General features: G+C 37.3%; 1 protein-coding gene across 1 annotated transcript in view; it reads right to left on the bottom strand.

The window, feature by feature from the left end:
- The window catches only part of LOC111147353 (basic leucine zipper and W2 domains 2), a 61,113-nt gene that overhangs the window by 27,303 nt on the left and 6,197 nt on the right, over positions 1–27,613 (bottom strand). Inside the window, exons 2-3 of the mRNA XM_022503355.1 lie at positions 11,556–11,620; positions 1,561–1,737 (exon numbers count right to left, since the gene is read on the bottom strand). Of these exons, the coding sequence (XP_022359063.1) occupies positions 1,561–1,737; positions 11,556–11,613 (235 nt within the window). The 5' untranslated portion in view covers positions 11,614–11,620. The remainder of the gene's footprint in view (positions 1–1,560; positions 1,738–11,555; positions 11,621–27,613) is intronic.

Genomic DNA, 27,613 nt, shown 5'->3' with positions numbered 1-27,613 from the left:
TAGCATATGTAGGTAAAGAGATTTCTAGAAGGGAATTAATCAAAATATTAAAAGTTATCTCTGGGAAGTGAGATTTGAACACAATACACATAGCTCTTATACTTGGATTTGAATTATCAGCCGTGATAATATAAGATCTTTAAGAACAATAACAGTAATGAAACCAACCAGGTATGTGGTGAAAAGCAGCAGTACAGATCAAAAGGGGGCCAGCTAGTAAGTGGAGCCACGTACCCCAACGGAGAGATTTCTCAGAGGGAAGAATTTTTAAAGTGTGGCTCTACCTAAAAATGCATGAAAGTACGTAACTTGTCCTTAAATAGGATGGCTTAAACAGTGTTTCTTTGTCTTTCCTTTTTTTTTTTTTTTTTTTAAGATTTTATTTATTTATGACAGAGAGAGATAGCAAGAGAGGGAACACAAACACCAGGAAGCTGGAGATGGAGAAGCAGGCTCCCCACTGAGCAGGAGCCCGATATGGGGCAGCGATCCCAGGACGCTGGGATCATGAGCTGAGCTGAAGGCAGACACTTAACGACTGAGCCACCGAGGCCCCCATTAAGCAGTATTTCTCAAAGAAAGGCACTGATACCACACTGGACAGGGCCATTTTTCATTATATTGAATAGCCCTTGCAGAGCAAAATAGGTGGCACACCTCCCTCCACTACCAAGTCTTGTAGCAACCCAAACATTTCTACACACTTGCAAATGCCCCCGAGGCAGCTGAAAATCACTGGCCTAAGGGATCTGACCACTTCTCTTGATTTATGGTTACCACAGGAACTAATTATAAAAACTAAGCTCTAAGAATAACGAAGAGAGGAACAATGGGTCATTATGGCATCTAATCACCATTTAGATCAACATACCATGTCACTGAAAGAGTATTCTAAAGCTTTCTTCCTTGATGCCTCTGCTCCATAATTTTTATTTTGCTTTTTTAACGTACCTTTAATAATTTTAGAACTTCTACCCTTACTCCTTTTACCTGTATGCTCACAACTACTCATTTTTTAAAAACCAGATTTGAACTCTATTTCTGACATTTTCTTATTTACGGATGAAAAAGCATTTAATAAAAAACAGAGAATTACTTTTAAATTTGTTAATAGTTACATTTCACCACATGAAAAAAGGCTGGGCTTCAAAAGAAAGGTGCTGTGGCCTTTGGGGGTGAATTAAATACACCGGAAGGAACCAGCAGACACGCACAGAGTTATACTCTACTACAGAAATTACTTACTCCTCCTATATCTGCTCCAGAAGCATGTAAGAATTAGGGACTCATGAGCAGCTGGCCTTTGGCTGTAAAGCAAAGTGGCCATGCTATGACATCCATAAAAACTGATATTTCTAAGCCTTTCTTAACCACTAACTGTTTCTACAGCCCTGCTACTACCATTCCAAACTGCAAAGTAGGTAAAAATTGTAGAGGCTCCCATTTGTGTTTTTTTATCAAGTGAATTTATAACGTGAATTTATAAAGATTCTATCTTACAAGGAAATACTCCAATGGAAGGGAAAGTACTAGAGGAAGAATCGATAACGCACGGCTTACCAAGCATACTGCCAGCCACCAGGATATCGAAGAGTGTGTCTGCATAGCGACGATAATCTAATCTCGAGCCTGTGGAATCCAGAAACTTGGCTACAGCTTCAAGGTCGTCACCAGCTTCATTAAGCCCCTGGACAAGTGTATCCCTGAAGACTGTGGGTTCGAATTTCTCTTTTTCATCTAAAATAAATAAGTTACAAAATATTCCTTTTATTTATAGAACCTATTCCCCGATGCAACCGTACATTTCCTTTGTTCATTATTCTTTATTTGAGAGTGTGGTTATTTAAAAGTTGCAAGACAACTAACTTTATTAGATTTACATGTTCCGAAACCCCTTGTTGAAACATTTACTCAATCACACGATTTATTTTCTATTTAAAGGGGTCACAAAAATATGTTAAAATATATTTATATATAAAATATGTTAAAAGTCGAACTAATACATAATAAAATTGATAACTGATCATTTCTGTCATTTGTAGGATAGGCCAATGTAATCTATTAACCCTAACCACTTGAGAAAAAATAAAGTATAACAATCAAAACTTAAAATTTTGTTTTATTTAGGATAAAGAAAATGACTCAGGGAGAATTGCCTAAGAATAAAGGAGAATATACAATTAACAAAATAAAGATTAGGAGCGAGGAAATGAAGAGGGACATTTCTTTATTATTTACTATTATTATTCTTATTACTGACATACACTAGTTTCAGTTATCAATATATCAATTATATAACTGACACATTAGTTTCAGATGCGCAGCATGATTCAATGTTTGTATATTTTGCAAAATGATTACCACGGTAAGTCTAGTTAACATCCACCACCATATACAGTTAGAATTCTTTTTTCTTGTGATGAGAACTTTTAAGATCTAGCCTACCAGCAATTTTCTATGGTACCATACAGTATCATTAACTATAGTCACCAAGTGGTACATCACATCCCTGGAACTTACTTTTTTCATTACTGGAAGTTTGTTCCTTCTGACTACCTTCATCCATTTTGCCAGCCCCTCCACTCCCTGTCTCTGGCAACCCCTACCTAGTCTGTTCTCTGTGTGTATGAGTTTGGGGTTTTTGTTTTGTCTTAGAAGATTCCACACATAACTAAGATCATATGGTGTTTGTGTTTTTCTGTCTGACTTATTTCATTTATCATAACGCCCTCAAGGTCTACCCGTTTGTCCCAAACAATAAGATTTCCTTCTCTTTACGGCTCAATAATATTCTATGGTATATATGTATATACCACATTTTCTTTATCCATTCATCCATCGATGGATACTTAGGTTGCTTCCATACCTTGGCTATTGTAAATAATGCTGCAATGAACATGGGGGTGCCTCTATCTTTTCAAATTACTGTTTTCATTTTCTTTTTTGTTTTTTTTTTTTTAAGATTTTATTTATTTATTTGACAGACAGAGATCACAAGTAGGCAGAGAGAGAGGAGGAAGCAGGCTCCCCGCTGAGCAGAGAGCCTGATGCGGGGCTCGATCCCACGACCCTGGGATCATGACCTGAGCCGACAGCAGAGGCTTTAACCTACTGAGCCACCCAGGTGCCCCTGTTTTCATTTTCTTAAGATAAGTACCCAGTAGTAGAATCACTGAATCATATGGAAGTTTATTTTAAAAATTTAAAAAAGATTTATTTATTTATTTGAGAGAGAGCGTGTGTGGCAGGGGTGGGGCGCATGGGAAAAGAGAGAAAGGGAAAATCCTCTAGCTGACTCCCTGCTGAGTATGCAGTCCAACTGGGGCTGGATCCCAGGACCCTGAGATGAGGACCTGAGCTGAAATCAAGAGTCAGCCACTTAATCAATTCAGTCACCCAGGTGCCCCTTTACATTTCTGAGGAAATTTCATCCTGTTTTTCATAGTGGCTATGCCACTCTACATTCCCACCAATATTTCATGAAGATTTCCTTTTCTCCACATGTGTATCGACACTTATTTCATTTTACAAGATAAGTTATTCCAGGGCACTTAAATATTTAATATATATCATGAACTATATATGTATACTTATGGCTTCAGAGCAGATGTTCCCAATCTTTTTGGTCTCATGACCCCTTGCCACCCTTGAAAAGTACTGAGGATTCCAGAGCTTTCTTGTGTAAGAAGGTTATAACTATGGATACTTACTTTATAGAAATTAAAACAAAATTTAAAAATATTTATCAAATTAAAAAAAAATTAGTGTGAAGACAGGCTTTGTTTAATCTCTTTAATGCCTGGCTTAATAGCAGACAGATGGATTCCCATATCCACTGTTTGCAATCTGTTGTGCTATCACACATCATGTAGCCTCTAGGAAACGACCATAAACCATGAGTGAACATGTAAAAGAGGCAAAACAAATCTTAGTTATAATGAAAATAGTTTTGAATTTGTAGAACCCCTGAAAGGACTTCAGAGGATGTAGGGATATGCATATATGGAGTTTCCTACCTTTAGCAGACTCAAGAAAGACTTCTTGTGGAAGGTCAGTTTGGAGTCAGATCTTATTTTTTTTTTATTTTCATTTTTTTTTTTTAAGTAATCTCTATGCCCAGTGTGGGGCCTGAGCTCATGACCCCAAGATCAAGAGTCCCATATTTTATCAACTGAACCAGCTGGGGGCCACTGGAACCAGATCCTAAACAAAGCAAGGATCATACACTGTTGAAAAGAAGTGAAGATGACAAACCAGAGGTCAGAAGAGGCAGAAGAAGAATATGACTTAATTAAAGGTAAATGTAGGGTTCAATTCAAAAGGAGTTCACCTTCCTCTCTTCTTTCCGAGAATAAGTTTGGATGTGGAAAGGGGTGGGGGGTGGGGGAGGATGAATGAGAAACTTCACAAGAATCCCATCATAAATACCTTTAGAGAGATAAGCGGACACTGCAACTGTAAGAAAGGAGGAGGAGGAAGAAAGGAAGAATAAAATGTTAAAAAAAGAAGAAACATTTCATGAACAAAAAGTTCTTGGAAATGAAAACTATGATAGAAAAAGTCAAAAACTCAATAGAAGAGTTGAAAAAGAAAGCTGAGACTCTCTCTCAGAAACTAGAAAAAAAAATTCAAGAAAAAGAGACACAAAACATAGGAGCAAAAAAAATAAGAAAAAGGGCACACCAGTCAAATGTCCAAATACTAATTTTAATGAGAATTTTTTTAAGATTTTATTTTTTAAAAAAATAATCTCTATACCCAAAGCAGGGCTCAAACTCATAACCTGAGATCAAGAGTCACATATTCCACAGACTGAGCCAGCCAGATGCCCTGATAATTTTTTTTTAAAGGAAAAAAATGATTTAAAAATTTCAAGAAACATTTTACAGAGTTGAAGGACATGAGTTTCTCAGTAAAGAGCCATCTGCAAACAAGGATTCAAAGTGGGCCCACAGTAAGACGATAAGAGGCTGACGTTCTCGTGTAATCCCAATGCTGGGAACAAAGCAGCTATCGGCCAGTTTCAGGGGCAAAAACCCAAATCACATATAAACTATCAAAAAACAGAATGACATTAAAGATTTTTATTTATTTATTTTTTGACACAGAGAAAGAGAGAGCTCACCAGCAGCGGGGAGTGGCAGTCAGAGGGAGAGGGGGGAAGCAGACTCCCCGCTGAGCAAGGAGTCTGATGCAGGATTCGATCCCAGGACCCTGGGACCATGACCTGAGCCCAAGGCAGCCACTTAACTGACCGTGCCACCCAGGCACCCCAGAATGACATTAAATTGCTCAACAGGAATACTAAGAACCAGAAGAAATTTCTTCAAAATTCTGATGGAAAATGGTTTCCATACTCTAAGTCTGAGGTTCAAACTGTCAACTAAGCGTAAAAGCTGAATAAACGTATTTTGAGACATGTGAGGCCTCAAAAATGTTTCTCACACACTCTTTTCTAAAAAGCTCCTGAAGCTGATGCTCCACCAAAATGAGAGAATAACTCATGATCTCATGGTCTTATCAAATCATGAGATCCCAGGAAAAAGAGAAAAAAAATAGGAGATGGACAACAGGACTCTCTGGGACAGTGGAGAAAAGATACTGTAAACATCTCACATTGTCAGCTGTACCGCTGGCCTAGAGGGCTTGTCACTATGATAGCATCATCTGATATAAGATAAGAAATCCTCAAGTTTTTGTATTAAAAGAATTACATAATGAAGGGAAAGGTTGGTACTGAGTCGTGTTAAGGCACAGACAACAACAGCAACAAAAAGGGGTAAATTAGGAAATTTAAATTATGAAACATTAACCCCAAAGATCAAATGATGTTCAGGAGAAGAAGAGTAATCCAGCAACAGCTGAACTGTGAAGGGCGTGTGCAAAGTCACAGCAAGAGAAGCCCTACGCAGTGGTCTAGCTAGAAGAATCAAGAGGACGACTGCAGGTGGGTAGAGCAGTGAAGAGAGCAAAATCCTCATCTTCTTTAGTATCAAGTGCAGATATGATGCCTCCCCCAGAAAAGTCAGGAAACAACCATGTAAGAATGTTCTGTGGTTGGGCGAACGTACAATTAAAAGGAGCCTATGAAGAGCAGAAGACATTCCTCTGGGGAGTCTATCTGCCGTTGCTAGAACATGTTTTGCAGGATGTTTGACTATTTAAACCATGTGACCTGCATACATTTTTTTTTTTTTAAGATTTTGTTTATTTATTTGACAGAGAGAGATCACAAGCAGGCAGAGAGGCAGGCAGAGAGAGGAGGAAGCAGGCTCCCTGCTGAGCAGAGAGCCCGATGCGGGGCTCGATCCCAGGACCCTGGGATCATGACCTGAGCCAAAGGCAGAGGCTTTAACCCACTGAGCCACCCAGGTGCCCCATGACCTGCATATATTTAAAAACTACTTGAAAACCAGATAGTACCTGTCTGGTTTGTACAGACTGACTACTTATACTGGTCCAGTAAGAGGGCTGAGTTATAAGGGGTTAACCCCACAGCATCAGAAGCAGAGAAGAATGGCATTCCCAGTACCAGTCAGAGTCACACAGCGTAAGATGCCATCAAGACAGACGTAACTTGAACACTATTTTTCATGAACAAGAGATAAAAGTTCTTTTGATGCCATAAGCAAAACATTATGCAGCCAAGAACATGCTAATGTTGACCGCAGGAAAAATATAATTAAGGTCTTGTTTTGTGGAGGGGGAGGAAGAGAAGGGGGAACTCCAGAGGAACAGATGACAAGAAGCTGGAGGAGGGGGCAGCTGTGACTGCGCGGGAGGAACTCACTGGCAAGCGAAGGACATTTCACCTTCCACTCGGGGTCCAGCCAAAAGGTAATTCTCCTAACCCCTTGGCAAAAAAAGTTTTCTTTCCTGTTATATGAGAACATGAGAAATGAAAACACCACAAGTTGTTTATTGTCGCGTAACCAGCTTTCAAAACCAACTGGGGCCATGCCCGTGATGGCACTATGACCTACTTGAATGTTGATTCGGGTGGTTAGGACAGACTTAGGTGATTCAAAAATTATAAATTTGAGGCATTGGAAAATGAAAGTTAGTAAAGAGGTAAAAAATCTAGACCATGCTAAGAATTCACACAGAGGACTTTGGTTTGAATCAGAGAGACAACTTAAAAACTCGTGTTTGTATAAAGCCCTTCATTTCAGTTCTATTTTCCCAAGAGACGTGCCAAGGAAGAGGAAAGTAAGGTGAGGAAGACAGCATGTCAAGGCCGAAGCTATTCTGGCAGTGAGCGATAATGCATTAGGTCAGGATGATCGCCTGTAGCTCTGGCATCTTAAGAAGTCGTGATGGCATGCTAGGATTAATCACTCTTCTGCAGGCTGAAAAGAAGCTCCCATCTGTTAAGATGAAATACCCATCCAGAGGAATACAAAATTCCCAAACAAGAAAATGGCAAGAACACTGACAAAAGTTTGGGGAAACACAGACAATATTTTATCCCAAAGTTCTTTTTTATCTGAAACGAAATTACATATCCTTTGTATTCCACTTGAGGACAGTCTAGCAAAAATACCAATAAAATCCTAAAGAAAATACTCTATTACTTCCTTTTGTTTCCATTTGGCAGGTATAACCTCCCTTGAAGTGGGAAGTGTATAATTAGGGTCTCAAATGTATACTGTGTTGGTGACTCACAAGTGTGACACTAGAGAGTTAGTCAGGCTGGCCCATTATACTGACAGAGAGAAACAGGCTTATTTCTGATGCTCATATATGCCTGTAAGTTATCTGAACACATTGCTTCCTCTGGGAACCACAGTAACTAGTTAATGTAACCTTTTTCCTACTGTTGATTAAGTGAAAAATAACAAAACCTACATCCTTTTTTGAATGTTACTTAAGTATAGTAAATGAATAAGAACAATCATGGGCTTTCTAACCATACACATACAAATATATTCACATATATATATTTATATTTATATATATATACACATCATATATATATATATATATATCTATATATATATATCACACATATTTCAACATTTGAAGGTTCACTAGATTAGTGACTAACACTTACTATAAATCTCAGAGTGATTAAAACTGCTAAGACAGATGAAAATTCTCAGGGGGAACCCAGGGTTTGTGGGCACCCTGGATGCCTGTAGTTGGTCATTTTTTTCTCTCCTATTTTCACTAATTTTAATCCAATTTCTCTACAAGATTTATAGGGAGGCGAGATCAGTTATTAAATATTTCATTTAGCTAAGCATAACAATATCTAAGGGGAGAAATTTCCACTGTTTCAAATTCCCACAAGCCACGCTAGAAAACACAATTCTTTGAAGAAAATACCATAAATAAGATGTGTATATTTCATAAAGGAAAAGAGTCTGAATAAATTTCTAAATGATGTGTTCTATTATGATGTTTAATTTTGATGTTAAGCAATAGAAAATACATTCTTTTTTACTAACCTGACATGGAAGAGTATTAGCTTTGCTAGCAAACAGTTTCAAACTGAAGACAGATCCCCAGAAGACAGCCCAAGAAAATGACCTTGAAATAGCCTCACTAGATTTTTTGCCTCAGCTCTATAAAACTGCCAACCATTTATCTGGAGTCAGCCCTATCATAATCGCAAAAGAAAAACAAAGATGATAAATCATCAGGAGGCAATTCACTAGCATAAAGTGTAGAAAATGAGGTTGACTCCATTTTTTTTTTTTTTCCCCAGCCAGCATTTTGGCACAAAATAGCTCAAGTGCTGCTGAAATCCCCAGCAGCCCTGAGTTATATAAATCCCGATCAACTGACAAATAATACGTATTTCTGGGTAGCTCTCTCTGAGTATTACAGCAGCAGGAAGACGCAGGCACAATCTTGCCCACTGAATGAATCAGAGACAAACCAGCTCAGAATTAGAGAAAACCTTTCCAGTTCAAAACTGAAGACTGACTCTCTAAGGGCCAGTTTACTTGTTGCGTCAAGTCGGCTGTTGTGCAATCCTTGGGTCCTCTCTTGGCTTTTAAGCTCAGTTAAGGTGAATCGGCGTCACAGGAATAAAGCTGCTCAAGCTGGAGATCCAGCTCTGAGATTAACACGTTCCCCCAGTGGGCAGGGGAAAGTGAACCTTTCTGCACCTCACAGTTGGGCATATGTTAGATATTATCACATTACCAAGCTCCACAATACCTTAACTATAATTAGTGTTCTGAACTATACTGTTCCTTACAGACAAAGTCCTTTTAAAATCATCTCGACATCATTTCTTCCCCATTGCTTTTAAACCATGAGATAATGAAAGTAATGAATTGACTGTAAGGTCTCATATTGATAATGTCTGGATTTCAATGGGGAAATATAGTGGGGACACAATTTCTAAGCCCAAGATAAGGGCCAAGATGAGGACCAAGCAAGCAGAGGGAGACAGATGGCTCAGGCCACAGGCCTTAGTTTATAGGGATGAGCCAGGGATGAAAAAAAAAATAGAAAAGGGGAAAGCACAAGACAAAAATACTGCACAAAATAACCACCTTTTGCTTACTTTATAGTTTTTGTTTTCATTTTTAGTAGGAATGTGAATTCCCAGCAAGCAGCATTTATAGTTAAATTCAGCCTCCAAACAGTGTGGAAATTCCTTAAGAAATTAAAAATAGAGCTTCCCTGTGACCCTGCAATTGCACTACTGGGTATTTACCCCAAAGATACAGATGTAGTGAAAAGAATGTACCCAATGTTTATAGCAGCAATGGCCACGGTCACCAAACTGTGGAAAGAACCAAGATGATCTTCAACAGACGAATGGATAAGGAAGATGTGGTCCATATACACTATGGAGTATTATGCCTCCATCAGAAAGGATGAATACCCAACTTTTGTAGCAACATGGATGGGACTGGAAGAGATTATGCTGAGTGAAATAAGTCAAGCAGAGAGAGTCAATTATCATATGATTTCACTTATTTGTGGAGCATAACAAATAACATGGAGGACATGGGGAGATGGAGAAGAGAAGGGAGTTGAGGGAAATTGGAAGGGGAGGTGAACCATGAGAGACTATGGACTCTGAAAAACAATCTGAGGGTTTTGAAGGGGCTGGGGGTGGGAGGTTGGGGGAGCCTGGTGGTGGGTATTATGGAGGGCACGGATTGCATGGAGCACTGGGTGTGGTGCATCAACAATGAATTCTGTTACACTGAAAAGAAATTAAATTTAAAAAAAAAATCTGTCAAAAAAAAAAAAAATTCAGCCTCCACTGCTATCTAGTGACTCTCATGAACTCTTCTACTCCAAACGACTGATTGCATTTGGATTTCCTCTCCTTCTGCAAGGCTGGACTTGCTACTTATGCAGTTAAGTACTTATGCAAGAGAGCATAAGCTGCAGGGGCTATCCCAACATTGGAAATGCCAAAGCCATATACTATGGGCTATGAGCTATCAATTCAACAATTTGGCACTTGGTGATCATTATCTGCCTTCAAGCTTTACCACAGCAGTGAGGCCTGCACAGAGATATCCAACCGTCACTCATCTTTCTACATGATACTTCCTTAAATATGTTTCAGTTATTGTCCTCAGTGTTAGTCAACATAATAATTTCATATCATGTTTCCTTTTTAAAAAAGTATCCTTATCAAGTTATAGCTCAATTATTTTTTAAGTCCAAAAGGACTTCTATATAATTACGCAAAACTGATGAAAAATTCACAACTATTCTTTACACAGGAAGGATGGTAAGGTGAACACAGCATAAAAAGAAGTCACTCGGGGCACCTGGGTCGCTCAGTGGGTTAAAGCCTCTGCCTTCGGCTCAGTTCATGATCCCAGGGTCCTGGGATCGAGCCCCACACCGGGCTCTCTGATCAGCAGGGAGCCTGCTTCCTCCTCTCTCTCTGCCTGCCTCTCTACCTACTTGTGACCTCTCTGTCAAATAAATAAATAAAATCTTAAAAAAAAAAAAGAAATAAAATTGTTTAAAAAAAAGTCACTCACACTAACAAAAATGTTACCAGTCATCAAACAGGGTCTGTTACTACCTTTCCACAATAAAAGACATTTGAAAATATCCTGAGCTTTAAAGATATTTAGGCAGCAAATTTAAGTTAATTTGACTTCTTAAATTTTCAAGTGTAAAAACTCATCAATATCTCCTTCCCTGATTTACTTTTCTCCTAAGTTTTACCATCTTTGTTCTCAACATTTCCTTAAAAACAACAAAGGAAGTAAAACTCAAATACAAATGTTGATGTCAAGAACAGTAGAGTTTATTGTCTTCATAGCCTCACAGGAGAGTGAGGAAACCTGACCAGATAGAATCATTCTCCTTTAGTAGATAACGACACAAAGTTCAGACAAATTAATAAACGACCTGTCCAAAATCAAACATGTAAATAACCTGCCATTCAAAGGCTTAAATGCAAAACTTCAAATCCTACATCTAGAGCTCAAAAGAAGCGAACAAGGGAGGTTCAGTGGAAACAGGGACAATTCTAATCCCTCTGCAATCTCCCAACTTGGTTAGAACTTTACCCACTTTCTCAATCCCCATATACACGCAGACGTGCAGCACAACCTTACCCCTTTTCCGAGTTTTGAACCGCTGGCCTGTTAGCACTGGCTTCTGATGCTTATTCATAAAATTTCTGAAAACAAAGAAAATAAATATTATATATTTCAAATAAGCAGTTCACATAAAAATATATGACTAATAAGCATATGTTCTACTTCACTTGTACTGAATATACTTTTAAAAGCAGGTTTAACTGTTGAACTACAAAACTTCTGAAATCTAATACTATCTAGTGTTGGCAAGAGACATAGGGAAAACGACCACAGGCATAAACTTGGACAGAGGGAATAAATTCCATGCAGTACTTTGGGGAAGCATTTGGTGAATATAAATATTTACATGTACATAACCTGTGGTCCACAATTCTTTTACTAGAAATTCACTTTGCCGTTTTACCCACACAAATATGCATAACTATGCCTGTCTGCATGCGTGTATATGCGTGTGTATAAAAGGATTTAGTCGTGGGACAACTGGGTGGCTCAGTGGGTTGAGAGTCTGCCTTCAGTTCGGGTCATGGTCTCACGGTCCTGGACGGAGCCCCAGCTCTGCTCAGCAGGGAGCCTGCCTACAACCCCCCTCCCCAGTCTCTTTCTGCCTGCCTCTCTCCCTACTTGTCATTTCTCTCTCTATCAAATAAATAAATAAATCTTTAAAAAAAAAAGTGTGAAGTGTAATTTTCTGGTTAAAAAGGGAATATACATAATACTTGCTTTTCTCTGCAAAGAAAATTTAAGATTACATTATCTTCAAAAAAAGTAAAAAGAACTTGCTCTGTAAGACCTCTTACATATTAAGAATAATTTTGTGGCATTAATATTATAATATGAAAATATGTCCAGATTGCCAAAATTATGAAGACAACACAATTAAGAAAATATCAAGCAAATTATTTAATTACCTTTCAAAGTTCTTTTTAAATTGTGATTTGAGAATATCTAGATTTTTTTAATTAAGTCACCACTAAACAATCAAGAAAATGTGCTCTATTCAAGTAAACGATTTAATTATGTCTCAAAGTTTTAAAAGATCCTTAAGAACATGTAAAAATGATTCTATTTATATACCAAAACTTTCCATACTACAAAAGAAGAAAATCTATCTTCATATTGAAAGTAATCTGTTTACCACTTAAAACTTTAATCATAATTTTAAAAGTGGAATGCATTAAAAAGAAAAGTAACAAACACAAAAAGGATTTTCTGTTATGCTTTAAGTAGAGAGAATTTTTATTAATACTATAAAGTGAACTTAATATATCAGGCTTTAAGCTATAAAGGTGACTAAGCCAGATTCCATGCCCTCAGGGAGCACAGGGCCTAGAGGAGATAAAACAGGCAAACATTTACCATACAATAGCAGTACAGATCTAGAACAAAGGGTAGAGAAAGGGATCACTCCATGTGTGGGGGGCAGCAGTTACACACTGAAATAGTTACAAATGCAATAAACTTAATGAAATCTCATTTTATTTGATGGAAGTTGGAAATAGAGCTTCTAATGCATTATTTACATTCTCTACTATTTCATTCAGAAATTTCCTTGTTAGCATTTTCAACAGATCACTCTGGACTAGCAAACATTTCACTGGGGTACTCAAAATGAATATGCATGTGTGTTTCTTGTTTCTACACCTCCCCAAACACTACAAGTATTACATAAAATATTTTCCTGTGCCAGCAAAGAAAAAAATACCTGCTAAAGAGTTTAGGTCTCATACTGAGGTATAAAAATAAAAACAGACTCCAAGTAGCCTGAAACTTTTCTAGCAGGTGACCATGCTGCGGTTACTCTTTGCTAAAGATGTCTCTATTTTGGAATCAATAAAGAATATTTTAAAAGTGGGAGCCTTCTCTAAAAGTTTTATTTTACAGTCCAGAATAGAAACTCACAGAATTCTCTAACTCTACCTTAGCATTTTGTTGCTGTTTTTCTGCTAATGAGTAATTACCACAAAACACAGCCTACTGCCGAGGACAAGAGAATTACTCTATTTTAAAAATCTATAGTTCCGTTTATAGTTTCTTCAGTTCTAAGCACAAAAGTTTGTTTCTTCGTGGTCTCATCTTGTGATCTTATTTTGCACGCCCTCCATATACGGGAGGTGGAAAACAGCAGAGTAACATGTCAACAAAAATCATACAAAGATTCTGACGTACACAGCAGCAAAAATTAACACAAACACAAACAGCAACTCACCGACTGGTATTGAAAGACTAAATGAAGATAATTCTGTTCACCAAAAGTCTCTACCGCTTAGCTGTTACTATTTAGAGCAGAGGCTTGGCTTGTCTCTAAATTTAGCCATCCATGCTACATTATAATCTGCTCCAGCGAGGGTCAGCTTTATAAGGCACTCACTGAAGCCCGGGTGGGAGAGGGAAGCAAGGGCACTTTGAATAAGAAACTGTGCTAGTTTCAATCTGGGAAAGTAGTGAAGAATAACAAAGATGGCTGCATTAGGCCAATGTCAAATGCTTGTTTTGATTAGGTTGCATGAAAACAACTAACTAAAAATACATACATATAGGTATATATAGATACATATTTTAAATCAGAGTTTAACAGAATCCTCAGAGACAAAACTTATCTGGGGTACAGTCTACAATGCATTCAAAAATCCTTAAGCCAAACATACAGATAAAATAAAAATAAGCTCATTCCCTGCCCCCCCCCCAACAATGGAAAAACACAACTGGATTTAAACATTTCACGTTATCTAAGAGACTCCCTTTCTTGGATATTCCACAAGAGAAACGACAATAAAATATTAAAAAGATTCAATCAATCAAAATTTCAAAACTAAGTACACTATTAATGAAATAAACATCTTTTGAATAAACTCCTGAACTGAAAGACCCAACTGAAACATTTTTCGGTTTAACACGTAAGAAATAAAATTTCACCCACCTCCCTCTGTTACTATTCTGTCCTGGGTCCTTTGTAGATTCTACCCCTTACTCCTAACTGACTCTGGGCCCAAGTGTGACTATGGGCCAGTAGTTCAGATGGATTGGCCTCTTGGCAACTGTGTACTAATTCTGCCAGTTGCCCAGCACACCTTGAGTGGATTGACAGGTTGTGTGCTGTCCGGCCTGATATTTTTCTTCTTTAATTCCCTTCATTTTGGAAAGAACCTGATCTACCAGAGAAAGACTGATTTTCTTGTTGTTCCTATAAGGGGATGACTATTCTGGTCTGGATAATTGCTGAACTATGATAATCTGCCTTATTTCATATGTTATACTGCTAATATATGCATATAACTAGGCTATTCAAATGACCTCATATAGGAATATGAATATGCTAATGGGGACCACAATCTTCTCCTATAAAGGGATAAAAGAAAATGAGACATATGGTGTGTTCCACCTACTCAGTTCTGCTGTTAGAGCCTGAAAGCAGCCATAGATCATATGTAAACAATTTATTCCAATAAATAAATAAAACTTTATTTACAGAACAAGTGGTGGATCACACTGGGATCTCAGGCTATGGTTTACCATCCCCCATTCTAAAGCCATGTATCCAACAGAAGTGTCTGTGATGGTGGAAATGTTCTGTATCTGTACTATCTAATATGGAAGCTACTAGACACATGTAGCCCTTGAGTCCTTGAAATGTGGCTAGTGTAACCGAGTGTAACTAATTAAATAAATTAAATGTATTTAATTTTCATTAATTAAAGTGAAAATAGCCAATATCGCTAATTGGTTATGTTAGACAAGCCAGTTCTAAAGAATTCATTATGACCCAACACACTTCATTTTGATAAAAGAGGTGAAAATACATCCAAAGAATAGAAAGTTTTTAATTAACTTTTTTTTCAAGTAAAGTAGCTCTGAGGAGCATTTTGCCCAAATTTCAAAACCAGGAGGCTATGGTGAGAAAGAAAAAAACAAAACAAAACAAAAAAACAAAATAAAACCAAACTTCAAAGCAAAACTCCGTGTGTAGTAAATAATCCTGGAGACACTGAGAAGAAAAAAAGATTTTCAATTCTAAGATAATAAAAGTTATAGGGCAACAATATCATCTCCAAAGTATAAAGTGTTTCATAAAGAAACAGTAACACTAGCACACAATTCCCGTAATATTACTGAGTCACTTCATTGCAACATTCTCAGGAAGTACTTTGTGTTTAGGAGTAACTTTCAAGAACTATCTTTTATTCTATGTTCCAAAGGAGCAAAATAATGTACCATAAAAAGAACAAACTAAAAATCACCCATAGTTATGAACTCTTCTTTCCATTGAAGTGAAAACTCCAAGGATGTACATCATAAAATCCTTTACAGAAAGTTGTCATGTCCAGGAGTCATTTGGGTTGATAACAATGATCTCAAAAGAAGCAAAAATAATTAAGGTGCACTCTGAAAGTGTAAATTATTAACATTCTAAAGCAATAGACCAGATAAATGTTTACAGTAACACTATACTTTGCCCAGAATAACATTAGCTTGTTTAATGTCCTTGTCATGATTTTATACCAAACAGCCTCTCTATAAAGAAAAATCACCCAGCCTCTACAAAATGTTTCATTGCATCTCCAAGCAAATTCTATGTAGGTTTTAGTTCTTATAATAATTGAAAAGATAAAATTTAAAATAGTAGCCTACCTATAAAAGAAAAATGTTTCTAAATAAAATCAGACATTCCCTTCTTTAGGACAAAAATATTACTGTTATATTCATATCCCCTTTACTCTTTCTTATCTTTAATGGTATGAAAGCACAAAAATAATCTTTCTTAAAGAACACCAATCTTTAAAAAAAAAAAAAAAAAAAAACCAAACTTAATAATAGTTCACTCCTCAAAAATTTACAGCTATGTATTTCCAGAGGGACATTAATGGTGGAAACTTAAATCGTGCTAAGCAACCACCTGACAAGGAAAGAAGGACCAATGCCCAAGGGAATTATGTTGTGAAAAAAAGTACTAAGAGCTAACTGTTCATCTAAATCTTTTAAGATACAAAGGCATCATGATAAAATTTCCTTTAGCACATTTCCCAATTTCACACCTTAAACTTCTAAGTATACTTACCTTGTTTCCAAATGCTGATATCCTGTTTTCCTTGTAGAAAAAATAAAAATATTCTAAAAATTACATTTTAAGTATCACCTACCTCTTCATAGAAATAAATGAAGGTAATGTGTAATGTCATTTATTTCCTCCTAGTGAAATTAATTTAGAAAACCTTCTAGAATTGGAAATAAAATCCTAATAAAATGCTTTCATCCTACCAGTTCATGCCCTCTGTTTACAGTCACTTCTACAAAGCACCCTGGACACGTCCATTCCCTTCTCTGAGCTTCCATTTTCCCCAGAAGCAATCTCTCCCAGGATCCTTCCCTTCCTTTAATAACTGACAGGCATATTCATTCAACTTTACAGATGGTCTAATCCTGCTGATGTGATTTTGAAGTCTCTCCATACTTGAAAAGACACAAACACACATATACAACAGACACTGTAGCACACTTTGGCTTTTAGAAAACCAGTCCCTCAAATATAATGCTTCAAAGTATTTTAATAGCAAAATGCTCCCAAGCCTCTGTTCTGGGTAAGTTAAGCCACTTAGAACTTTCGTCTACCAGAAAACAGCATTGTGATGAGTGCATACCTACAATATTTCAAACCATAAATTTTGAGAATTTAGAGGAGATGGTGGTATAAAACAAGGATATGCCCAAATATTAGGCAGCTGTGGTTTAAATGTTTATTAATTTGTATTTTGGGGCAGCCTTTCATTCTGGGGTCATTGCATCTCCCCAGGGGACATGTAGCAATGTTTGTAGATCTTTATTTTGTCACACTGGGGAAGTGGGGACGCTACTGACATCTACTTGGGAGATGCCACGGACACCACTAAGTAATGGACACTGCATAGGAGAGCCCCTGCAACAAAGGGATCTCTGGCCCAAAGTTTTAATTGTGCCGACACTGGAAAATCCTACACCTAAAAGGAAAAAATTGTGAGCAAAACCAGAGATGTTCTTTGCTTGCAAGAGTTAAAAATTGTGCACATACATCTAGAACATACCAGATCAACGAGGCAGATATTTCCTCAAGTGACTTGTTTGCCAAACACTGATGTTAATTTTAGAGAAAACACATTTATCACTGAGTAGCCTGTCATAGCTAAAATCAAAAGTACAATTAGTATACAAAATAAATGCTTCCTGCAGTCTTTAATACTAATTGCTGTCTTTCCACACTGATACTTTTACACCCTCTGATAATCAGGGGGAAGATGGAGGGTAGGCAACAATACGGGAGTGAAGAGGGAGGCAGCAAAAGAGGATGATGAGCAAATAAATTTTCCCTACTTTTGGATATCACAGTAGTGAGAACAGAAGGACAACAAAGAAAAAGATAAAATACATGACTGAAAACTGCAATTGTTTAATTTTTAGACTTGGAGAAAATGATATGTTAAGTAGGAACAGCAAAGCAAAAACAAAAATAAACAAAAAAACAAAAAACAAAAAAACCCAGCAAACAAAACAACCCCACAAAACAACAACAAAAAAACCCACCCAACAAATTCTATATACATGATATGATCTAAGCTACATAAAGCCCACAAGCACTCAACAGTGGTCAACATGAGCACTAAGTTCAAAGGGCATTTTCCTCTTATGTTACTGGTCTGTATCTTCTATAATATAAGGATATATAACTTTTTAATTAGAAAAATTTTATGTGTTTAAATGGAAATGCTTTACCTTCTTTTGAAGTTTAAACCAATCCCCAAAGGGTCACAAATAATATTATCTGTGCATAATGAGAAATAGGATGAAGGATCTAAGTATCACACCCTACTAAAAGAAACAAAGGTCTCTTGGACAAGTGGCTGATTCCAAGGTTAGAGCATGGAAGATACCCTATGATCCTGAGATGTCTTGTATCAAAAAAGTGAATTGATTTTAACAAAAACAATCAAACTACGTAGAAACCATCCTGAGGACACTCCACTGGCATCACCTGAGACAATCTGGCCATCAAAATAATGGAAAATAGCAAGGATAATGACTCATTGAATAAAGAAAGAATCTACATGTCCATACTCATTTATTTCAGGCAAAGCAAACAGATCAGTGCACAAGGGGAAAGGAATTGGGGAGAAATGAAAGTTTTCTTTTCAGTAGAATGCCAACTGATAAATAGAGAGGGAAACATGGAGTAGAAAATCACCATTTTGCAATCATTGTACCAAAAATTGATTCTTACAAGAATCACCAACGTATACCAAAAGTGCTGTGACACGTACGCGTGTGGGCAGGCATGATTGATGATCAACAGGATATTCAGATAGCCTCACGCAGCTTTGTAAAAATTACAAAAAGAAAAATGGTAACTCCACAGTGGAGAAACAAGGTCATGCCTTAAACCCAGAGACAACAGACATCACGTGGCTCTGGGTGCTTATAGTTAGGACAGGATATATTTATGTGGCATTCCAGACAAAAATGCATGATCTCAATCTAACGTTGAGGAAACAAATGCAGATCTAGGGACAGACATCCTTCCAAACAACTGGCCTGCACTCTTCAAAAATGTCAGTGTCTGAAAAATAAAAATCAAAGAACTGTAGCCAATGAAAGGAGACTCAAGAATACGTTATTAAATGCAGCATGCCATCCTTGACTGGATGCTGTACTGCCCTGTAAAAATATGTTAATATATTCAGGACATCACTGGGGCAACTGATGAAATCGGAGTACAGACTATGGAGATCAGTATGGTTTCTATGCTAAATCCATTCAATTTTAGTACTGTACCGTGGCTCTTTATGAGAACTATCTTCTTCTAAGGAAATGTGCTCTGATGTAATAAGGGGCAAAGGCTATGCGACCCAGTCTGAGATGGTTCAGAAATAAAGTGGATACATAATGTAGAACCAATGGGCAAAGGCAGGCCAACACTGGAAGTCCTGCAGACTTGAGTGACTCAGGCTGGGCAAGGAGAACAATTCAGGGAGCTGAAAAAGCCCAGCACTTAAACAACACAGGGATTCTGTATTTTCTGAGACTGCTTAGAAATAAAGCTTGCCACAAAGAGGGTTACTGTAACTTCCCAGATCCTACAGAATTTGGTCAGGTGTGAAGCAGGAAATAATCATGCTGTATGGAATGCACAGTCCAAGTAAAAAAGCAAATAATGCAAAAGTCAAATCTTGATTTGAAGAAGTCTATGACGCTCCTCTGGTTAATACATCTCCTTGTACTTGACTGTCCCATGTGCGAGAAAATAGTTCCCCCAAACACCCTTACCGTAACATCAGAATGGGGATTCTTTACGCCAGTGCAAACACAGACTACACAAAATCTTTGGCATGAGCCAGGTATGACCTGCTTAACCATGCCCTGTACTATGTGTATTATCTCTGCCATGGAGATAGTCTTCTATGTTACAGGCTTAATGGAGGAGAGAATGAGAAGTATATTAAATGAAACTGAGTATTATTAAAGATTACCATAATAGAAAGAATAAAGTAAACAGCGGGGGGAAAATGTGTATGTATGCATGCAAAACAATATGTGAGGTTTTTAAAGATAAGAAGCTCTAACTTTTACTATGTCAAAACAAATACCTAAAGGCAAAGTTATGGTTCCTGAGCAGACAAGGCTTCTAAAAATTTTAAATAAAACAGCCCATTATTTTTTTTCCTGTATATTTAAAAAAAATTTATCAAAGCAAAAAACATGCAAGTATAAAATGTTACATAATAACTGATTTAAAAAGATCAATTCCAGAATTTACCTACCAAATTAATTTCTTCCTTCAATACAGGGTAACTATACATTAAATTAATTATGCTGTCATTAATCAAATTTCCTTTTAGTAGCATTTTTATGAATTCCTTTTTTATGTAATGTTCAATGGCAATGAATATACTTTTCTTGTTCTAAAAAAAATATTTTATTTATTTGAGAGAGAGAGAGAGAAAGAGAATCCCAAGCAGACTCCATGCTGAGCATGTGGGACATGGGACTGGATCTCACGACACTGACTCATCATGACCTGAGCTGAAACCAAGAGCCAGACAGACACTCAACCAACTGAGCCACTCAGACACCCCTGAATATACTTTTCAGAAAGTAATTTAAAATATTTATTGATGAGGTGCCTGCCTGGCTGGCTTGGTCGGACGTGTGATTCTTGATCTCAGGGTTGTGAATTTGAGCCCCACATTAGGTGTAGAGATTATTTAAAAATAAATAATTAAATAAACTTAAACACACACACACACACACACAATAACACCTAAAATACATTTATTGATCAACTGTATTATCAACAGAGTAAATATAAAATCTCACAAAGTGATGATTTAGAAGGGCTATATGTACCAAGATATGGTTTTATGTTATCCACTGTTTATTTCATTAATATATGGTCATATATTTTATGTTATAATGCATAACTATTAATTCTTTGAATAAGGTATGAAAATACTTTTTTTTTTTTTTTAAGATTTTATTTATTTATTTGACAGACAGAGATCACAAGTAGGCAGAGAGGCAGGCAGGGAGAGAGGAAGGGAAGCAGGCTCCCTGCTGAGCAGAGAGCCCAATGCGGGACTCAATCCCAGGACCCTGAGATCATGACCTGAGCCGAAGGCAGCGGCTTAACCCACTGAGCCACCCAGGCGCCCCTGAAAATACTTTTTATAGAGAAAATAATTCCTTAAAAATTGATAATAAAATTGGCTCATCATAAATCCATTATTGCCCATTTAGGGAAAAGAGGGAAAAAAGATGGAGAAAAAATATCTATAATTCTAACTTTAAGTAATGACCACTGTATGCATTTTAACATACTGCTTAATCCTCCACTGGGAGACTGCATATATGCAGAAAACATTTAAATCCAATTCTATCATCTTCTCTAATATCACAACAAAGAACAACTTTAACAAAATTGCATTTGAATGCACAGTCGTGAAATCTGATTTAATGACATCCTCTAGGATCTTTATTTTAAAAGCCACGTGTTCTAATGCATCACTTTAGGAAAATTGGAAACATTTTATTTTATTGGGCTCTTTAAAGCTGCAAAGCACTACTAATACACTGATAGCAACCTAGCACAGTATAAAAAAAAACCTAGCACAGTATAAAAGGCATAAAACTGAAAAAATAAAGACCACTACTTTCCAACTTTCACTCGTTATCTTATGTTCATTCAGTGGAACCCCACTCCACAAAAAACATAAAAAATATTTCAACGTTGTCTTATGTATCCTTTCAGAAAATGTCTATGCATATATGTCAACAAGCCCACATAAGTGTGTATAAAAAATGGGTTGAGGGGGCAAGTTGGTTGGACGTCGGACTCTTGATTTCAGCTCAGGTCACCTTCTCCACGTCCGGAGATCAAGTCCTGCGCCACTGCTCAGGGCGGAGCCTGCTTGAGACTTTTTCCTCCCTCCCTCTACCCCTCCCCCACCTCTCAAATAAATAAGTATTAAAAAAGAAAAGAAAATGGCTTGAACATTTCTGATGGGAACCCAAGATACGTCAGACCATGTGCTATCAAAAGATCCATAAATTCATCAGTTGTACCAAATGTACTACTCTTGTAGGGGATGACGATAATGGCAAAGGCTGTGTTATGTGTGGAGGCAGAAGGTCATTCAGGTAATCTCTGCACCTTCCTCTTAATTTTGCTATGAACCTAAAACTGCTCTAAAAAAGCAGTCTTAAAAATAAAAAGAATCAGCAGGGAGTGGTGCTAAATGCCAGAGAGCAAGTCAGTTTATTAAAGTAGATTTTGTATCAAAAGCAAACCTGTTAAGAGTATATATGACTACTAGTTCAAGTGAGAAGTTAGAAGATATTATTATGACAAGGAGGATTGAGGTATATTTCATTTTTCTCAGGACTTTAATCTAGGACAGGAAAATAGAATCCCCGGGGGGCGGGGGGGGGTGAAGAACACTCATGACTAATAACCAGTGGGCAAAGTCAGCTTTGGAGCATTTGCTTAAACAACATGATAATGGACCATGAGGAACCTCAAAGGTGGTGGTGGGCAGGCATCCAACCTTCCACATTTATGAGTTCTCTCAACCAAGCCACTCCTGCCCCCATCCTCCCAGGAGGGGGCCTACCCAAGCCTGTCTAGCAGATGAAGCTGTATTTGAAGGCTTGCACACAAAAAACACTCACCACACACACAGGTATTTCACAATGGGCAGAGCATGAATTGGAGAGAAATGCCGAAGCCAAGCCCAGGTCTTAATGGTAATTCGCAAACGATACACAGCACACTGATGATATGGGACCGTATTCCCCAATATGATTTTAGAACAGTGGACTGCACAAACTCAAATTTAAAAAGACAAGAAACCAAAAACTTAACAAACAAAACATCAGAGAGCTATAAATCCTCAAGTATATTTTTTTAAAGGTGTAAACCTAAAGAGAACCATGTGTTTGTATTTCTTTATCAAGCGTACAACTGGTACTGGTCAACAGTACCAGTTTTTTGGGGCCGGCCAAAACAGCAGCATGGTGCTCACTCTCTAGCAGGTAGAGACGGGACCCAAGTACTGCGCCAAAAAAAGCCCGGCGGTGTGAGTTAACAGGAAGTAATGGCCTCCAGTATGTTAAAGGGATCAAACGATGCATTTGAGCTGCAGGTGTGTTTATTGATGTTTTAATCATTAAATATGTGTTTCTTAGTTGATATCCATGAAGCACAGAACACTTTGAAAAGCAGGGACCTAACACCAGATGCTCATCTAACAACCCAAGAAGGCTCTGAGGTACCACACCACTTGCTTGAGGTCATGCATTCCATTCTAACCTTGGTGACGAAGGAGAGATGAAAGTAAAAATTCCCTCCACAGGAGCTTACATTCAGGGAACAGTGAGGGCCAGAACCTGATCAACCCAGTCCCCACCTTAGTGTACTTTGCAAAAAGCCAACCAAAATCATTGCCGTGTCTTGGGCCATTATTTATATGATACTCGAAGGCAGCTTTTTCATTATTTGCCTCATAGATTTTATGGTTCAGAATTAGAGAGAATAAAGCATAAATATTAATGTTCAAGTCTAGTTCAGCACTTGGATAAACTGAATTGGCATATGCTACCTCCCAAATGCCAAATCATCTTCCATGGAGTTCTGTTAAGGAAAAAACATTTATCTTTAGTGAGAGGAATTAACAGAACTCCTGCCCCTGAGGGACATGTAAATAGTAGGAAATTTATGGCACCATGGCTTCTAGTACTACAGAAGCTGATTATCATATTGTTTCCTGCAGAGACTCACCTCTAACAAAAACATTATCTTCACACTCCTGAATACTGATGCTACGTCCCTTCCCCCTAGCCAACAGTTTCCTCTGTCCCAGCAATGTGGGGTTCTCCTTCCTGTTTATAATAACCCAATTCTATTACCTTGTATACTGAGAAAAACACATGTCATTTTTTTTTCTTAGAAATGATCACATGAGACTTCATCAAGATAAAAACTGCAGAGCAAAGAAACAAACAACAAAACTAAAAGGCAACCTACCTTTTGGTAGGTTGAATGGGAGAAGATATTTGCAAATGACATAACGGATAAAGGGCTAGTATCAAAAATCCATACAGAACTACCAAACTCAATAGCCAAAACCCAAAAAAATCCAGTCAGGAAATGGGCAGAAGACATGAACAGATGTCTGTCCAAAGACACACAAATGGCAAATACACATGAAAAGATGCTCAATATCACTCATCATCAGGGAAACACAAACCAAAACCACAATGAGATACCACCTCACATGGGTCAGAATGGCTAAAAATAACAATTCAGGAAAAAACAGTTGTTGGCGAGGATGAGCAGACAGGGGAACCCTCTTAAATTGCTGATGGGAATGCAAGCTGGGACAGCCACTCTAGAAAACAGTATGGAGGTTCCTCAAAAAGTTAAATACAGAGCTACCCTATGACCCAGCAACTGTATTACCAGGTATTTATCGAAAGGATACAAACATAGTGATTCAAAGGGGCATGTGCACCCCAATGTTTAGAGCAGCAATGTCCACAATGCTAAATTACGGAAAAAGCCCAGACATCCATTGAAAGATGAATGGATAAAGGAGACTACACACACACACACACACATATGTATACATAGGTATATATACATACACATATATTATATATGCACATATATACATACACATATACATACATATATATGTATATATACACATACACACATATATAATGGAATATTACCCAGCCATCAAAAAGAATGAAATCATGCCATTTGCAACGGTGTGGATGGAACTAGAGTGCATTATGCTAAGCAAAATAAGCTAGTTTGAGAAAGACAAATACCATAAGATTTCACAAATGTGGAATTTAAGTAACAAAACAGGCAAAAATTGGGGAAAGGAAGGAATAATAAAATTAAATACAGAGAGGGAGGCAAACCATAAGAGAATCTTAACTATAGGGAACAAATTGAGGGTTCCTGGTGGAGAGGTGGGTGGGGGAAATGGGGTCAGTAGGTGATGGGCATTAAGGAGGGCCCTTGATTTAACACTGGGTGTTATATGCAACTGATGAATCACTAAATTCTATCCCTGAAGCTAATAATATCCTATATGTTAACTAACTTGATTTTAAAAAGATCTAAAAAAAAAAAAAATCACAAATCCAGGAAGCTGCTGAAGTTAGTTAGAGAAGTAGTAAGGTCCTTTGTGGGAATGTACAAGAACAGGATGATAGTAGAATATTCTAAAACTGTTCACCTCACAGTGACTTACAATATATTCTGGGCAGTGTTTAAGAGTTGGTATTCCTTCTTATTACTTACCTCTGCTGGGGGTTTTCTTGTGATTTATTTATAAGTCTTCAAAGATCACAGTACATATAACAACTGGTTTTTGTTTTAAGATTTATTTCTTCATTTCAGAAAGAATGCTACACAGATGCAAATGAAGGAAGGATGGAGGAACAGACCCTCTCCAGATCTCCATCCCACAACCCATGAGATCATGAGCTAAGCTGAATGAGAGTCCCATGCTTAACCAACTGAGCCCCCCAGGTGGGCCAAACAACTGTTTTTTGAAAGTCCTCATCTAACATAAAAATAAATTGAAATATGAATAGATAAAATATAATTCTACATCTTTCACAGATTTAAGTTATTGTTTTCCTACTAAAATGTTATTTGCATAATTAAGAAAATTAAAGGTAGAAAATTAAATGACATATATTTATGTAGATATATAGGTAAGTATTAAGGACCCTATTTACTTCAGAGAGAGAAAGAGAGTGTATGAGCACGAGTGGGGGCAGGGGCAGAGGGAGAGGGAAAGTGGGCTTCCCACTTATTGTGGGGCTTGATCCCAGGACCTTGTGATCAGGACCTGAGCCAAAGTCAGGCACCTAACTGACTAAGCCACCCAGGCGCCCCAAGACACTATCTTTAATATTAATGTGGGGTATTACGCTTTCTTATATGTTATTATATTTTTCTTTTTTGACATAAAGAAACAAAAGATACATCTGATATTAAAAATCAAGAAAGAATAACAAAGGCACTGTCTCTTTGGCATTTGTCAAAAGAACAGTTCATTCAGTGAGTTACTCAAACCTTTATTTTCAAAATAGATGGTTTACAAATATAACTATCAGAACATTTTTTGGCACTCTTCACTCAACACATGCCAAATTCAGAACAAGCCAAATCATTCCATTTGGCATTTAACTGCCCAAAAAACACTTACTGAAGAGACCCATGGTATCAATATCAACATTCAAGTGAGCTAAGAATGGAAAGTATTATTGTGTATATCCTAATGTTTGTACATTTTATATTAAAAATACAGAAACTATTCTAAACCATCAAGTGTTTTATTCCCTAATAGATACCAAGGGAAAATGCTGCAGAAACTCCTAATGACAACCACAATCCTGCATTAAAATGATTCACATTAATCTGATTATTAAATCCCTGTCCTATCTCTCAGGTTTAATTTGTTTCAGGATTCAACTGATTAAAAGTAGGGAGAAAAATATTAGAACAGTCCGATTAGAAAGAAGTAAAATTGAAAGAGTAAGAAGTCTTAAGAGTTCTTTAAGGTACAGATTTTAAAAATTCCATGGATCGGATATTCAGATAGATTTTATTTAAAAGTAAACCTCACAAAGAGCTTCCAATTTATTTCCTAGCTACTTATATTCTAGTTATTTTGAATAATTTCAAGTCATTGTATAATCAAGGACAAAATATTCTAATAGATACATGACTTTCTCTTCCATTGTCTGTTTTAATGTCTATTATCAACTTCCTGCTAATGCCAATGCTGAAGACAGTGGTTTGTAATTTTAAATTTAGTCTGAAACATGCGCTGTCACATTTTATAAACTACTTGAGAGCAAGAACACCATCAAAGTGTGCTTTAAAATATAATCTACTACTTCTATGATCTTAAAAAGTTGACACACTGAGGAAAACATGTCTTTGGGTGAAAACCATTGCTAGTTCCAGTAAAACTGTAGCCCATATTTATCTTATAAATATTTATAATATTATAATATTTTTTATAATTGTTTTTCTAGGGGGTTGTTCTCTCTGGCTTGCCAAATTCGCCAATCCTTCCAGACTCAGTTCAAAATCTCACTTTCTCCAGGAATTAGCCCTCCCACTGAGCTCCACCCATTCTGGAATTCACACTCCTGTCTGTACAGCTCTGGCTGGAGATTGAAGGCTGTGTGGAGGAGGGGTCATTTGAGCTGAGAAGGGTTTGAGTAAAATCTGATATGCAAAAATGGGCAGAGGAGGGCATTCCAGGATCAGGAAGCCAGTGGGTGGGCAGAGGAGTAACAACATCGTTCCAATGAGAGCTGATAGATTGGCAGGCCCTGGAGAAGCCACTTGAACAAGCAAAGGGTTCTCAAAGGTTATCTGACCTATGGGCTGACATAAGCAGGACAGAGCTTTAGGACGATTACTTCATACTGTCCCTATTGGTTCAGGGACTGGCCTGTCTCCTGAAGGATAGTATAAGCCTCTTAAGGATAAAGATCATGTCTTACTCTCTGGGATT

Source organism: Enhydra lutris, unplaced genomic scaffold, assembly GCF_002288905.1.
Source record: "Enhydra lutris kenyoni isolate GAN:26980312 unplaced genomic scaffold, ASM228890v2 scaffoldscaffold16, whole genome shotgun sequence".
NCBI lineage: Eukaryota > Metazoa > Chordata > Mammalia > Carnivora > Mustelidae > Enhydra > Enhydra lutris.
The sequence above is the reverse complement of the archived record's forward strand: the minus strand, read 5'-3'. Positions and strand labels throughout refer to the sequence as shown.